The following is a 13,564-nucleotide window of genomic DNA, read 5'->3' as shown; positions in this document are numbered from 1 at the left end:
GACCGGCCGGCGTTCATTAATCTCCTTGGATCCTTCTTTTCAGAACACGGACCGAGTAAACCCACACTGAACAAAAGCATTGGTAATCACTACTAGTACTTGACAGATCCTTTAGGAAATCGGAAATTGGGTGTTTCAGTCAGGCCACCCAGTTTCTCGGACGGTCACCACGAGCGCCCCCAACGGGGTTTGGTTCGTTTGACCTCGCCCCCGCGCCCGGCACCACCTGACCTGAGGCTGCTAACACTTGTTGACTAAATGACAAGCACTGCCATTTATTTCAGTCTTGGGTGTCATGCGGGCAATTCGATGATTCGTCAGGCAAGGAAAAAATTCCAAGATTTTATCAAGACGTATTGATCCGGGAGGACTTTTTATTCGGTGACGTATGTACAGGCGTATTTGCCGTAAACCAAATCTTATTGATGCATGAAAGCATGATCGATCCGATCGACCGTAGAGAATCATCCAAGTTGCGTATCGATCTCGTCAGTCACTGTTCCTAACGGTATTCGCCGAAGTCGGGGAACAATTTTGCTTCTTGATCGTTTCACATAAAGTGAAGGAAGCAGAGAATAATACTGTAACAGGCAATGTAGTATACTGAGTATATGTGGTGGTGAAAAAACAAGAAGCTCGTGTCGATTAATTCAGATTCCCGCGGGAGCGATCGAACAGACAGAATCCAACAACCGATCAGCAACAGCCAGTGCCTTCTCGAATAATCCTGACGCTATGAACAAGGGGAGAGAAGGCAGAAGAAGAAAATCAAAAATCAGTCTCTAGGAGGTGAAGAGGAACTGTGAGGCCTGGGCGACGGCGTCGTCGAGCCAGCGCCTGGGCTCGTCCATGAGCTCCGGGCTGAGGCGGACCATGAGGACGCAGAACTCCATCTCGCTGAGCGCGCCGTCGCCGTCGAAGTCGCCCTCGGCGAGCATCCCGCGGAGGTCGGCGTCGGACATGGCGCCCAGCCCCAGCAGCGGCGCGTTGCGGCGGAGGCTGTCGAAGGTGATGAGCCCCGACGCCGGGTCCATGAGGAGCCGGAACCCCGCGGCAAGCTCCTGCATCAGCCCTTCCTCCCCCAGCCGTTCCGCCATCACCGGCAGGTAGTCCTCGAACCCCACTGACTGTCCCTGCTGCTGCTGTCTCTCCTGCTGCGCCGCCATCGATGCAAGATCAAGAAGTTGTCTTTGTTGATGGTGTTTGTTCTTTGTTCTCTGTGTGTGGAGCGCTGGAGCTGGATGGATCGATGGTTGGGTTGGGCTGTGGAAGATTTGTGGGGATGGAGGGAATAAATAGGGGGGAGGAAGAAGGGGTGGGTTTCAGGGAAGGTGCCGGGGGTCACGCGGGGGAGGGATCGTTGGATGGGGAGGGGGGCCACGTGTGCGGTGGTGATCGATGCTTCCCGTTCGGAAGGGGGAACGGACAGGCTGGGCGATACGGTGAGTTGGCCGTGGGCACCTTCCTGGGAGCTGCTGCTTCGGCTAGCTGGGGGACGTATGGGCGTGTGCGTGCCGCGTTGGCGTGGGCGGCTGTTGTTGGCTGTCTGCCTGCTGGGTTCGACGAGTGAAACGGTGTTCCTCCGGCCGGCGCCAAGACTACGTCTGCGCGTGCGTGTCACGTACTGGACACGTCGTGCCCGGATCGGTAGCTGGCCGTTGTTGTAGACTCGTCGGAACTCGGAAGAGCACACTCGCGTCCCTAGCGCCCACGAACTGGACGGCTCTGATATAATGAACACGGCCGATTTCTCTGTCTGTCACTCTACGCTTGTACCTCCAAATAGTGTTCGCCCAAAACAATTAAACCATCGGGTTTTTTCTTTCCACTTTTGCATTTACATCTAGGTTTTAAATATAGGTGCTATTTTTTTCCCTTCTTATATTAGTATCTACCTACCTACCCTCGTACTACCTCGAAGGACGGACAATTTTTCTCGTCTTTAGCATCTGCTTAGCATTTAAGGATTGCTAATGGTTATAAGAAACCGTTAACTTGAACCATGCCGAACGCGCTAGCTATCGCACCATCATCTTGGAATTGGCTATAGCTGGAAAAAAAATGTCTCCATCATGACATTCATGTTTGAAGGAGCCTCATTATTCTCTACTTTCAGCTGCTGCTTGAGAGGAGCTAGTTAAAATTTGGTAATGGAATACAGAAGGTGAAATATCAGTGTGCCATCAATTGCAGTTGGGTATCAATATAAAAAATATGGCTGCTTCATTTTTTTAGCTAGAACCATTGGACATACTCTTAATTAGGTCTCATTGTCAACCAAAACGTGATACAGTTCTCTCGCATGATACTGCTTTTCACGGAGTTTTGGTACCCGCTGCATGTTTTAATCCTCGAGAATTCTTCTGCTGGTGTTTTGAAAAGATATCCCTCTAAATTTCGTCCGACATATCCCTCGGGATGCTTGCATTTAGATTCTAAATGTATATGTAGCGCTAAGTTTTTTCGTACCACCTACCCTCACATCAGTTGTGCCAAAAAATTCATTCAATTTTAGCATCTGCTTAGCACCTACCATCACATCCCATATCAGTCGTGCAAAAAAAATCTCTCACTTTTAGCATCTGCTTAGCACCTAAGGATGCAGATGCTAAATTTGGCAAGCCTTCTGCATGCTCTCATTGGCGATTGGCATGATGTGGTTCAATGGCTGGTGTTTCGTCTGCTCCCGTCATGTCCAAATGAGCATTTGGACTGCTACGAGATAGTAATGTGTACACCGGCACTGGACGTCTCCGCCGATCTAGCTACTCGGTTCTCACTAGACCGACCACTGGAGTTGTATATGTGCAAAGGAAGTTCCCTTTCTCCACAGAAAGATGTACGGACTACTACAAGTTCCCTTATCTGAAGAAGTACGTCAGCACCGACCTTTTATGCAAAGTTCCGCGCGGAAGCTTCGGTCAGAAACCGAAATCCACATGGAAATCTCGGCGGCGCGGCAGAGTGAACCGGACAACCCGAGGCTCACTTTCGTACTACCAGTACTAGTACAGCACAACGCATCCAGCAAAGCTGTCTGCAGAATATCGTTTATTAGGAACATTTACCTTTCTTGGGGCAGATAAGATGGCTTCCGCCAGGCAGACCTTTCCCGGGGTTTCCCTCCTCTTTGCCCACACACAGCGTGACGACAGTTTCACTCGCACCTGCCCCTCTCACGTCTCGTCTCCTTCTCCAGTCTCCACATTTTCCATGCCTTCTTCCTCTCCAATTATGAATTATCTTTTCTGTCTATCCAGGCTGTCCCTTTCCAAATCCCAACTGAAGATCCATTGCTGCGTATGCGAGGCCCAGTTTGAAAAGCAGGAATTTCCACTCTGTTGGGAAACGCCCAAAGAAGCAGTAAAAGCTTATCGTGAAACTGCATTGGGATCATCTCGAGAGTTTTACTGGCAGGCACAAAGTTTGGAGGTGGAAATTACAGGGGAGGGGAAGGAGAGGGAGGTGGAAATTTCAGTGTGGAGGCCTGGAGGGGGGCCATCTCTCGCCTGAAGTTGCTGGGGTCACATCTTTTTAGGATTTGTCATTTTGTCTTGACTTGTTCGGGGCGTCATCATGCTTTCCCTAAAGCTCAAAACTGCAACAGGTTCCCTGGACCATCTCACTGTCAACTCAACTTTGAGGCGAAAACGAAGGCAACTCAGACATGCATCAGCACTAAAGGATGGGAATGGGATGCTTGAGAGCCGCAATTCTCTTTGTTGATTTCTGTAACATCAATGTACAAGTAGGACCACAACGACGACTCGGTCAACAGCGTGGTTGACGGTCGTACAGGGAAAGTTAATTTACATTTTGTTCCTAAATATGCAAGTATGGTGGTAACTATGCACACTTAAAATGGGCATTGGGTGACCACTTCACTCTTTATCTACATGATGGCCGTCTTCTGGGCAAGAACCTGACTGAACCATTTGACTGATGCTTTGGGTATCCTTGTCAGGTTGTTGTTGTAGTCGATGTAGTACAGGCCGAACCGCACCGTGTACCCCGAGTTCCACTCCCAGTTATCGAGCAGCGACCACACGAAGTAACCGTGGACGTTGCAGCCTTCCTTCCTGCAGTAATTCATGTTGCAGAGTACTTAATTGCCAAGCTAAACAGGTGATTTCAGTGGGACACATGGATGATGTGAGGTATTGGTGGTTCAGTTCCAGTGTTCCAGTGTATGGACAAGGAAACAAAACCTCACCTTATAGCATCTAGGAGGTTAGACATGTAGTCGTTGTGGTACTGTATCCTTTCATCATCTTGAAGGACATTCTCTAACCTTGAAAATCGATTGTTTGCATCATCCATACCTGCCAGAAACAACTTTTCAAATAACCATGAACTCTCTTAAGAAGATAATCTTATCGGCCACCGCCAATACAAGCTTCAGGTACCTACCATTTTCAGTAATGAACACAGGTGGATTTCCATACTTTTCTTTAACATGTTTCATCAGTTTGAACATACCCCAGGGAACTATGTGCAGCCAACTTGATGCTGCCTGAGAGTCCATAAACATGTATTTACATATGGTTAGATATACCGAAATGGAAAGACAGAACAAGTCTGGAGATGGAAGAAATAGCTGCGCAAATTTACCGTTTCTCCTATTCTCTTTCCATGTCTGTAAGCTGCATAGTGCATGGAGTGACACAATCAGTAACACTGATAATGGACCAGGAGGTTTATATTATCTTCATTTATCAAGACTTACCAGTTGGAATGACAGCAGCATCGGTTGAGGCATCATTCATTACAAGTTTCCTGACACGCATCCTGTCGTTCCTAGCATATAATGTAGTGTAGTGGTTTATGCCTACAAAATCTAGTGACCCGGATACTGACTGCGATTCCTGTTTTGAAAACTGAGGCAGCCTGCTGCCCACTAGTTTCTGCATAGATGGGGGATAGTGGCCAAACATTAAGGGATCCAAAAACCTGTATCACATTCACAAAACTTCATAATTAATACAGGAGTAACAGTTATCTACTGGAATTACATAGGAATTTAACTTATCTAGACCATATCAAGTTGGTACTTAATGTCTCACCATCCAAGCTCAAAGTCCATTGCTCGTGCTGCTGCTTCTCTGTCTTCATCGACATCTGACAATGGTTCATACCACTTGGAATCAAGTGCAATTCCAATGAGACCTCCTTGTTCTTTCTGCAATTAGTACACAAAGCATACATTTCTTTTCTTCAATGCTTATAGTCCTTGAGAGAAACATTACTTAAGGATGTGTTTGCTATGGATGATTACCTTGAAATGTTGCTTGTAAGTATGAAAAGCACCAGCATGAGCTAAGAGTATGTTGTGAGCTACAATATATGGTTCAGTTGATGATCTACCGTCCTTACAAAACAAATGAGACATAATGGAACACCTCCCAGGTGCTTGGATACCAAAATCATAACCATCAATTGCAAAGTTATGAGGCTCGTTAACAGTGATCCAGTGCTTCACTCGATCTCCGAATTCCTCGAAGCAAGTAGAAGCATAATGAACAAAATCCTCCCTGCACAATGTACCTGTCAAAGTAAATGAAACCAGTTTTCTTGAAAATGAATAATTTAAATGCTACATGGATCATCCAAGTGTCAGCTTCATCAAAAAGAAGATCATGCAACAGTCTTTCATACACGATTTGCGAGTTTAACCAGCCACCGTATTTGTCTTCCAGTGCTTGGGGAAGGTCCCAGTGAAAGAGTGTTACATATGGCTGTATACCTGATCAACAAAAATAGACACCACGGAAGAATAATTATAAAAATATGAGTTGGTAGGAGTTTGCATTGTGCAGACACTTGAAATGTAGAAGATGACCTTTATCTAATAGAACATCTATGAGGCTGTTATAGTAACTCAATCCTTCTTCATTAGGTTTGCCCGTACCATCTGGCAAGAAAATCGTCTATACATTCAGTGGGGACCGTGGAGAGTTACAAATAAAAATATATTGAACATATTTACTTCATACATACTTGGGAAGATGCGAGACCATGAGATAGAGAACCGGTATGCATCCACACCAATGTCCTTCATTAAGTCCACATCTTCCTGACAGTCAGGGTATGGGTTTGTCAGCTATAGATGATTTATTAGTGCAGCTTATATTCTTATTTCATTATCAACCTAGTGTAATAATAATACTCCCTCCATTTCACAAAGGTTGGCGTATTTTGTTTCGTTAAGACAAGGCTTTGACCGATAAAAACTCTATTGATATGTGTTTTTTCATACATGAAACTTATATCAATGGATTCGTCTTTAAAAGTTCTTGCTAATGATCATGGTTTCGTATCTTATAACTTACATATTAATAGAGTAATTCTTGGTCAAAGGCTTGTCTTAACGAAACAAAATACGCCAATCTTTGTGAAAAGGAGGGAGTAATAAATTGGACAAATGTAAGAAATACTAGATTTCAGAAAGCCCTTCTTGCTAATCCAAAATTGCATCTCATATTTGGAATAACCTTAGGAATAGTCTCCCTGCTGTCCAAGTTTTGGACGCACCATGCTAGAGTAGTGGATTTGCAATTTGATATACTAGTAAATCAGTGTGTGAACTGTGTACGCACCTACTACAATGGAAAGGAAAAATGAAACTAGCAGCATAATAATTATATGGCATGATAATTAGATAATAATACATTGAAGTTTAGAGACATGAATTGAACAGGAAAATGCAGGAGCCGCTTCAGTCTATAAATTACTAGAAGTTGATTAAGTGACATGATGGCAATTTTTCAATCAGCTGTCAGGAATGCAGGCATAAATGGACTTTTCTTACATGTTGATAAAATAATCTATAACATGTTGACCATCATTTCACACAATAATTCGATCAACAAGACAATATCCAAAAATTTGGATCAACAGAATGTTACAAACACAACATCAACTATTTAGGTAGAGTTATAATTCCAGTTTACATAACATAAAGATGAATGGACTTGTCACATATATGGAGCCGAGATTCATCAATTAACTTACCTTGTAACGATGGTAGTGATCAACAGCAACATCCGCATTACTGAAATCTATCACCCGTCCTGTAGAAAAGACAACATTCAGTCATAATTTGGAGAAACCACAAAGCTGAAATATCAGATTAGAGTACTTTTTGCAATAAATCGTTTTTACTGCACCGGGTCGTCTTGTGAGAGTATCCCATATTGTGGGTCCACGTTGACCCTCATTCACAGCACCCTCGTACTGGTAACATATTGACAAGAAGCAACTGTCAGACAACTTACTAAAAGCGCATCGGCTGAAATCAGAGAGATTAAAGTTTTCAGAATACTAGACCTGGTAAGCTGAAGAAGCAGTGCCGAAGGTGAAACCAGGAGGGAAGTCTGCTCTCCTTATGGCTTCAGCAGAAGCGGCAAAGCTGACAAGGATATGAACTAGTGTTAAGACACCCATGGTGTTTCCTTCAGTCTGAAGCACTTTATTCCATACATGAGTACTAGACAGGACCATAAGATATATATAAACCTTGGCGAGTTGGTGGAGTGTATAAGCAACTGAGGGCTGAGCTTCACCTGTCTTGGAAGCTCATCAACCCGAGTCTGCTAAGTAACTCTTTTGGAGGCCATGGGGTGTAATATCTCTATCATACTGGACCTTTGATCAGCAAGAGAGGGAGTTCCTAGACACGTCCAGTTCTGAAGTGTCATGAGTGAAGCAAAGGTAAGCTTTGCTTGTGCGCAAGAATTTCAGACTGATTAGGGATTTCCCAGCACTCCAGCATTCCTGGATCATAATGGCATAGATAAGCTCCTGTCTCTTTGGAATCTACTACAATTTGAGAATTTTGTGCAGTTCTTACATAACTAGCCACACCGAGAGAAGCCTACATTATTGGCAAGATATTCCTTTTCTTCCTGAAGTACCATCCTGCTTCCTGCAAGGTATTACTCAACTCATATTTTTAATCATTGACATGATGCTAAGTGATAACGATGAGAAGGAAGCAGTGGCAGTTATCCAAATAAAATAGGCGACTTTCATTACCCATTTAGCTTGGCAGCACTGAATATGGACAAAATAAGTACTAGTTGCTTACATGTTGATCACAACATGTCTCATACTCAGCATCCGTACCAAGAGCTGACAAATTAAAAAAATACAGGGAGGCAAGATTCTTTTTAAGAAAGATAATGACAAGTTAGGCACTCATCCTGCCTGTCCTGATATTTTCATAGTCACACTCACACTTATCCCATATGAAAGGTCATGGTTTGCTTGCACGGCAGGACCAATTCAGAAAACAGTTTAATAACTCCTATGGTAGTTACTCGAAAGGGACATGAGGGATTCGGTGATAGTGATCCAGTGGAACAAGCAGCTGCACTAGCCAGCCCAACTGCCCAGGAATGCAGCGCGGTGCACATGTAACATGTTATCCATGGACATTCGTCCGTCATGCATATCCTATGATTCATCGCAAATAATGCAGAGAAACGCGGCCGTTGGGGGGGAACAAAGGGTAGGCTCAGGATTTTTGGTGAGAGGGCTCGAAATCGAAAGTGCAATGCCACCATGATTAGAAAGAAGTAGAGGAATATCGGAGGTGGCACGTCACCGTCCTCCTCCCCATAGATTGGGGCCTGGAATCGGCAAAAGAGCGAGGTTGATACACATCGCCGACATTCACCCACCACCACCGCCCAAAACAAAGGAACAATCACCGTGATGCGATTGCTACCACCCGCCGAAAAAGAGGGGAGAAGTTTTGCCGGAACAACAGCAACGTTGCGATTGCACACACGGTGTAGGCGCGATGTTAGGCGCATCAGCAGTTGTAACTGCAGCAAAATTTAGGGGAAAAGGAGGAGGGTTTGGATTTGTTGCTTGCCTCGTCAACTGTCGCTTGGCTTGCGGGCGACGGCTCGCGCGGACGAAAGGGATCGGGAGCTGACGCCTCTCAGGGGAAGCAACCGTCCCTCTCCCGCGGGCTCTTGCGTGGGCGTGGCGTTGGGGGTGGAGTAGAGCCTCGTCCTTCCCGACCTGACGCAGTGACGCTGACGCCAGGAGGAAGAAGACGACCAGAGGATAGGCCGGGCTGGATAGCGTCAGCACCCTTTAGGCCTATATGAGTCTCACGATAGGCCCGGCCCGTTAAGGGATTGAAGCCCATCTGTAGCTAGAAAAAGGCACTTCCGTTATCCTGTCCGGAAACACAAGAGGCGTCTCGTTATCCACTGCCGCTGCTGTTGCTTCTCTCTGCGGTTTGCGATTTGGCTCGGCGAGGAAGAAGATGGCTGGAATGGCGGCGCTGCAGGGCGCCATGGGCGCGCTCTCTATCTCGGCTCCCGGCGCGGCGGCGAGCACCAGCACCTTCTGGGGAAACCCGCTCGCCGCCACCTTCTCCGCCGCGCCGTCTGGGGTAATTTGTGCCGCCTCCCGACGCTTCATTTCTCTGTTTCCTTTTGTTCTGCCCTTTGGCTCGCCGGAGATGGTGTCTTGCATTGTGGTTTAGAATTATAGGGCTCTATAAAAAATGTAGCATAGCAATGGTATGGGATGTTTTCCTTGCGCACTGTTTCGTTCAAGGTTTCTGCTAAACAGCCAGCCGACGTATGTACCTTCGAATTTGAGTTATGACGATGAATTGAGTGGGAGTTGCGAATGTTTTAACTCCAAAATCTGAGTACGTGTCTGAATTGGCAAACGGTGGTGTCTCCTTTGCAGTTTGCACCATAGATTAAGTCATACCCTGCAATTTTTTGTTGTGGCAAATATGCTGTGAACGTAGTGTGAATGTGGACCTCCAAGCACAATTTTATTTACTTCCTCCGTCCAACAAAAGATGTCTCAAGTTTGTCAAAATTTGGATTTATCTAGACATGACTTAGTGTATATATGCATTCAAATTTGGTCAAAGTTGAGACATCCTTTGTTGGACCGAGGGAGTAGATTACATCAGCAATAAATTTTAATGTTCATATTTTCTATTGCATTCTCGTTGACATCTAATGAGACTGGATCTTTTTTGCTTTCCGGTTTTTGTTCTAACCTGCTGGCATATGTCACATATGACTTGCCAGAACAAATTTTGTATTCATTCTATAAATCTTTAATAGTATCAACAGGCAACTCAATTCATTCAAGTCAAGCCTATATCGTAACTGATTGGCCCACTCGTAGTATAATATAAGAATAGCACTGGTTAATACTTTTTTTTATGGCAGTCACTATACTTATATCTATGTGTTCTGTGGTGTGCCTTACCTCTTGAAATTGCCTATACTATACCCCCCTCATCGGATAACTTCAGTCATAACTTACAATAAATATTGTAACAAATAAGAAAAGGAGGGTGTACTGAATATAATTACTCCAGAAGGGTGAACAGAAAATAGTGAGACCAGATAATTGCTGCTAAATGAAGTGATACAGATAGAGGTTTGGTGCTTATGTGAGAACTCATGCTAAAATGTCGTCACAAAATAAAATGGAAAACTTGTACTAAAATTTAACTCATGACCCTATACGAGGTTAGCGGCATCACTGGTAATTGTTTCCTTTTCTGTTTTTGTTGAAATTGATCATGGTGTTTTTTCATATGAAACTCTAACATGCTGTACACAAATTTGCTGTGCAGATCAGATTTATGGTCAAGACATGCCCAATTGAAATGAGGGTGAGTGCCACTCTATGTTTAACATGGCTCTCACTTTGTAGCTAGTATTAAATGTGAAAAAAATATCCTTTTCAACTGCAGCTTAAGCGATGGGAACGGAAGAAGTGTAAGCCAAACAGTCTTCCTATGCTGCACACGATGCATGTTAGGGTCGGGGACACAGTGCAAGTCATCGCAGGCCGTGAGAAAGGTAAAGTTGGGGAAGTCGTACGGCTTTACAAGCATAACAGCACTGTGATAGTGAAGGACCTGAACTTGAAGTCTAAGCACAAGAAAGGCACAGATGATGAACCCGGTGAAATTGTCATGGTCAGTAGCATTTTAGCATTTCTATCGGAAGTTAGAAACGCTCGCATATTTCCTGGCAAGAACATTATTTCAGCATCATATTATCTCCTGATGGGACTTGAAATTTCCTTTTGTTCAGATTGAAGGCCCAATTCATAGCTCAAACATGATGCTCTACTCAAAGGAAAAGAATGTGACGAGTAGGGTCGGGCACAAACTCCTCGAGGATGGCACCAAGGTTCGCTACCTGAAGAAGACTGGCGAAGTGATCGACAGCGTGGACAACTGGGTGAAGGTGTTCAAGGAAGGGGATTCAGAGTAATAGTATGGAAACCCTGCACAGGCTCTGAACTGCGGTTTCGCTCCAAGTGATGTGATGTTTATTCTGCTTACATTTTCTAGCTTCAGAGTCTTTCCCTGTAAATTACTACTACACGGTTGTCACCATTTTTGCAACACATGTTATGGTTGGCTCTTACTAGCCTTCCAAACCTCGTCAGCACGATGACATGAATCATGTCAGTCTGTCCGATGTCCTCCGCCCCGTGAGTACAAAACCGGGCATTGTGCTGAGACTTTGATATGTATATCGCTGAAATTGCACGACAAAGCCATTCACACGCAGAATTGTACAGTCAAACATTCCCATCCTTAAGGAACTGCGAAGGTTACTGCAGCTCTTGCCTTTGATGGATATGTGGAGCGTTTTAAAAGAACTCATTTGGCGAATGGGCTGGGGTAATTTCCATTGGTGTCCGACTGTTTCCCTTTGACTCCCAAGCCTACACTACACGCACGGGCTAACATCTCCATGCCCATTACCTCGACCCAGCTGAACTACACATACCCCTATTTGTTTGTCAAAAATGAAAACGTTTGATGTTTGTGGGGAAACAGTATGTTCGTATATGTATGCCTCCTCAAGATGCAAGAGATTGTCCTCGCTCCTCGAATTGAATTCAGCTGAGAGCCCGCAGTCATATAAAGCATTTGATGGGATCTGGATGCATCTGGTCACCAACTTAGTGTAGTCTTCAGTACACAGGATTTTCTTGTCCCTTGACTGAGACCATATATGGACATCACAACTTTATTTCAACAATGGAAGAGTCATCTGTATCCTAAGATGCACATAATAAATTACTCTCTCCGTTCCTAAAATCTTATCGTGAGTATTTAATAGATCAGCAGATCAAAAATTAATTACATAGGTCATGAAAACAAAGTTCACACAAAGACGCTAGAAATAATGGCAGATTGCATAGACCACGCATGGCCAAAAAAAAAGGGATTTAGAGCTCAGTCGGCTGAGAAATTATATTTCTCAGTCGACCGGCCAGCGCGCTTGCAAGTCCCCACTGTACATGATGCATGTGTGTGTGCGCACGCGCCCCTATGTGTTTGAGTTCACAATAAAGACATTTGTTCTTATAGTGCTTTCTCCGTCCAACAAAAGATGTCTCAATTTTGTCTAAATTTGAATGCATTTATAAATTAAATCAAGTGTAGATACATCTAAATTTTGACAAACTTAAGACATCTTTTGTTGGACGGAGGAAGTAACATAAATCCAGTCCCCACTTATATGATTACCATGTATATTGCTACAAATTTTAAAACGATACTAAAAACTTGAAATTTGAAAAATGACCGATCCTGACAAAAACACACTTGTACAGCACAACCAACGCCATGGAGAAAGGAAAAAGGCAACAATAATAATAACAATCAGATTTTTAAAATTGTAGGTAAAACTTTATGCGCGATATTAGAATTGCAGATGAAACTTTATGCACGATTCTAAATTGCAGGTGAAACTTTATGCGTGATTCTAAAAATTGCAGGTGAAAGTTATGCGCGATTCTAAAAATTGCAGGTGAAACCTTATGTGTGATTGTAAAAATTGAAGGTAAAATTTATGCGTGATTCTGAAAATGCAGGTGAAAGTTTATGCGTGATTCTAAAAATTGCAAGTTAAAATTAATGCTCGATTCTAAAAATTGCAGGTAAAAGTTTATGTCCGATTATAAAATTTGCAAGTGAAATAGAGGAATATTTTTTTTTAAAGAAGTTTTTAAAATGAAAAAGATTTCACATGTTTTCCAAGCTGCACGTACGGACGGTTGAGAGCATGGACGACTAAGTGCTAGCAAAACCGGAAAAAAAAAGATGAACATTCAGCCTGTATTTTTTTGGTGCAGATAAAAATACCCAGATCCAAAGAAACACAATGTAAAAACAACCGAAAAGCCCAAACACAAAAATGAGAAACAAGCATGGGAATTTCAACAAAAAAGAAACTGAAAAAAATCTTCAAGCCAGCCCGCTGCATGGCCCCTGCGTTCGGACGCATCACGCAGTTGTACAAACAAGCTTCGTGATGACTCTGCACCAGGATCGATCGACAAATCGCGCGTGTCATCAACGGCCGTCCGTCATCGACTGAGAAATGCATATTCTCAGGCGACTTAGCCTTAGCAATTCCTAAAAAAAAAATTAGTCTACAGCCTCTTGGATGTAAAAATCAACTCGGGTACAAGAAGTTGTCGAGCAGAAAAGAACATCTGGTCCAGCGCAAAAAGAAAAGAAAAAGAAAAGAACATCTGGTGC

At 43.9% G+C, this 13,564-nt stretch overlaps 3 protein-coding genes across 9 annotated transcripts; 1 reads left to right on the top strand and 2 right to left on the bottom strand.

The window, feature by feature from the left end:
• Positions 1-576: 576 nt before the first annotated feature.
• Positions 577-1,288, bottom strand: LOC100821899 (calcium-binding protein PBP1). Its single transcript, XM_003563388.4, has one exon. The coding sequence runs from the start codon at positions 1,164-1,166 to the stop codon at positions 783-785; it is 384 nt and encodes a 127-aa protein (XP_003563436.1). The 5' UTR covers positions 1,167-1,288; the 3' UTR covers positions 577-782.
• Positions 1,289-3,688: 2,400 nt separating this feature from the next.
• On the bottom strand, positions 3,689-7,705 carry LOC100821583 (beta-glucosidase 25). Of its 7 annotated transcripts, none has more exons than XM_014897310.2 (14): positions 7,516-7,576; positions 7,327-7,408; positions 7,167-7,233; positions 7,012-7,070; positions 5,998-6,073; positions 5,840-5,911; positions 5,656-5,743; positions 5,276-5,531; positions 5,064-5,179; positions 4,727-4,950; positions 4,612-4,643; positions 4,411-4,513; positions 4,214-4,322; positions 3,689-4,079 (listed from the first exon to the last, which is right to left on the bottom strand). In XM_014897310.2, exons 5-14 carry the CDS (start codon positions 6,056-6,058, stop codon positions 3,893-3,895), a joined length of 1,248 nt encoding a protein of 415 aa, XP_014752796.1. In that variant the 5' UTR covers positions 6,059-6,073; positions 7,012-7,070; positions 7,167-7,233; positions 7,327-7,408; positions 7,516-7,576; the 3' UTR covers positions 3,689-3,892. The 7 variants fall into 7 exon arrangements, 6 of the variants coding, with proteins under 6 accessions (XP_014752796.1, XP_003563435.3, XP_024312561.1 ...); XM_024456790.1 differs by having other exon boundaries at positions 3,693-4,079; positions 7,563-7,705; XM_024456792.1 differs by having other exon boundaries at positions 3,693-4,079; positions 5,840-5,927; positions 7,139-7,233; positions 7,516-7,656.
• A 1,481-nt stretch (positions 7,706-9,186) lies between these two features.
• LOC100821284 (50S ribosomal protein L24, chloroplastic) lies at positions 9,187-11,574 on the top strand. The gene is made up of 4 exons (XM_003563386.3): positions 9,187-9,409; positions 10,628-10,666; positions 10,748-10,975; positions 11,094-11,574. The coding sequence occupies exons 1-4, from the start codon at positions 9,281-9,283 to the stop codon at positions 11,274-11,276; spliced, it is 579 nt and encodes a 192-aa protein (XP_003563434.1). The 5' UTR covers positions 9,187-9,280; the 3' UTR covers positions 11,277-11,574.
• Positions 11,575-13,564: the final 1,990 nt, after the last annotated feature.

This window comes from Brachypodium distachyon, chromosome 1 (assembly GCF_000005505.3).
Source record: "Brachypodium distachyon strain Bd21 chromosome 1, Brachypodium_distachyon_v3.0, whole genome shotgun sequence".
Taxonomy (NCBI): domain Eukaryota; kingdom Viridiplantae; phylum Streptophyta; class Magnoliopsida; order Poales; family Poaceae; genus Brachypodium; species Brachypodium distachyon.
Note: the sequence above shows the minus strand (reverse complement) of the source record. Positions and strands in the feature narration are given on the sequence as shown.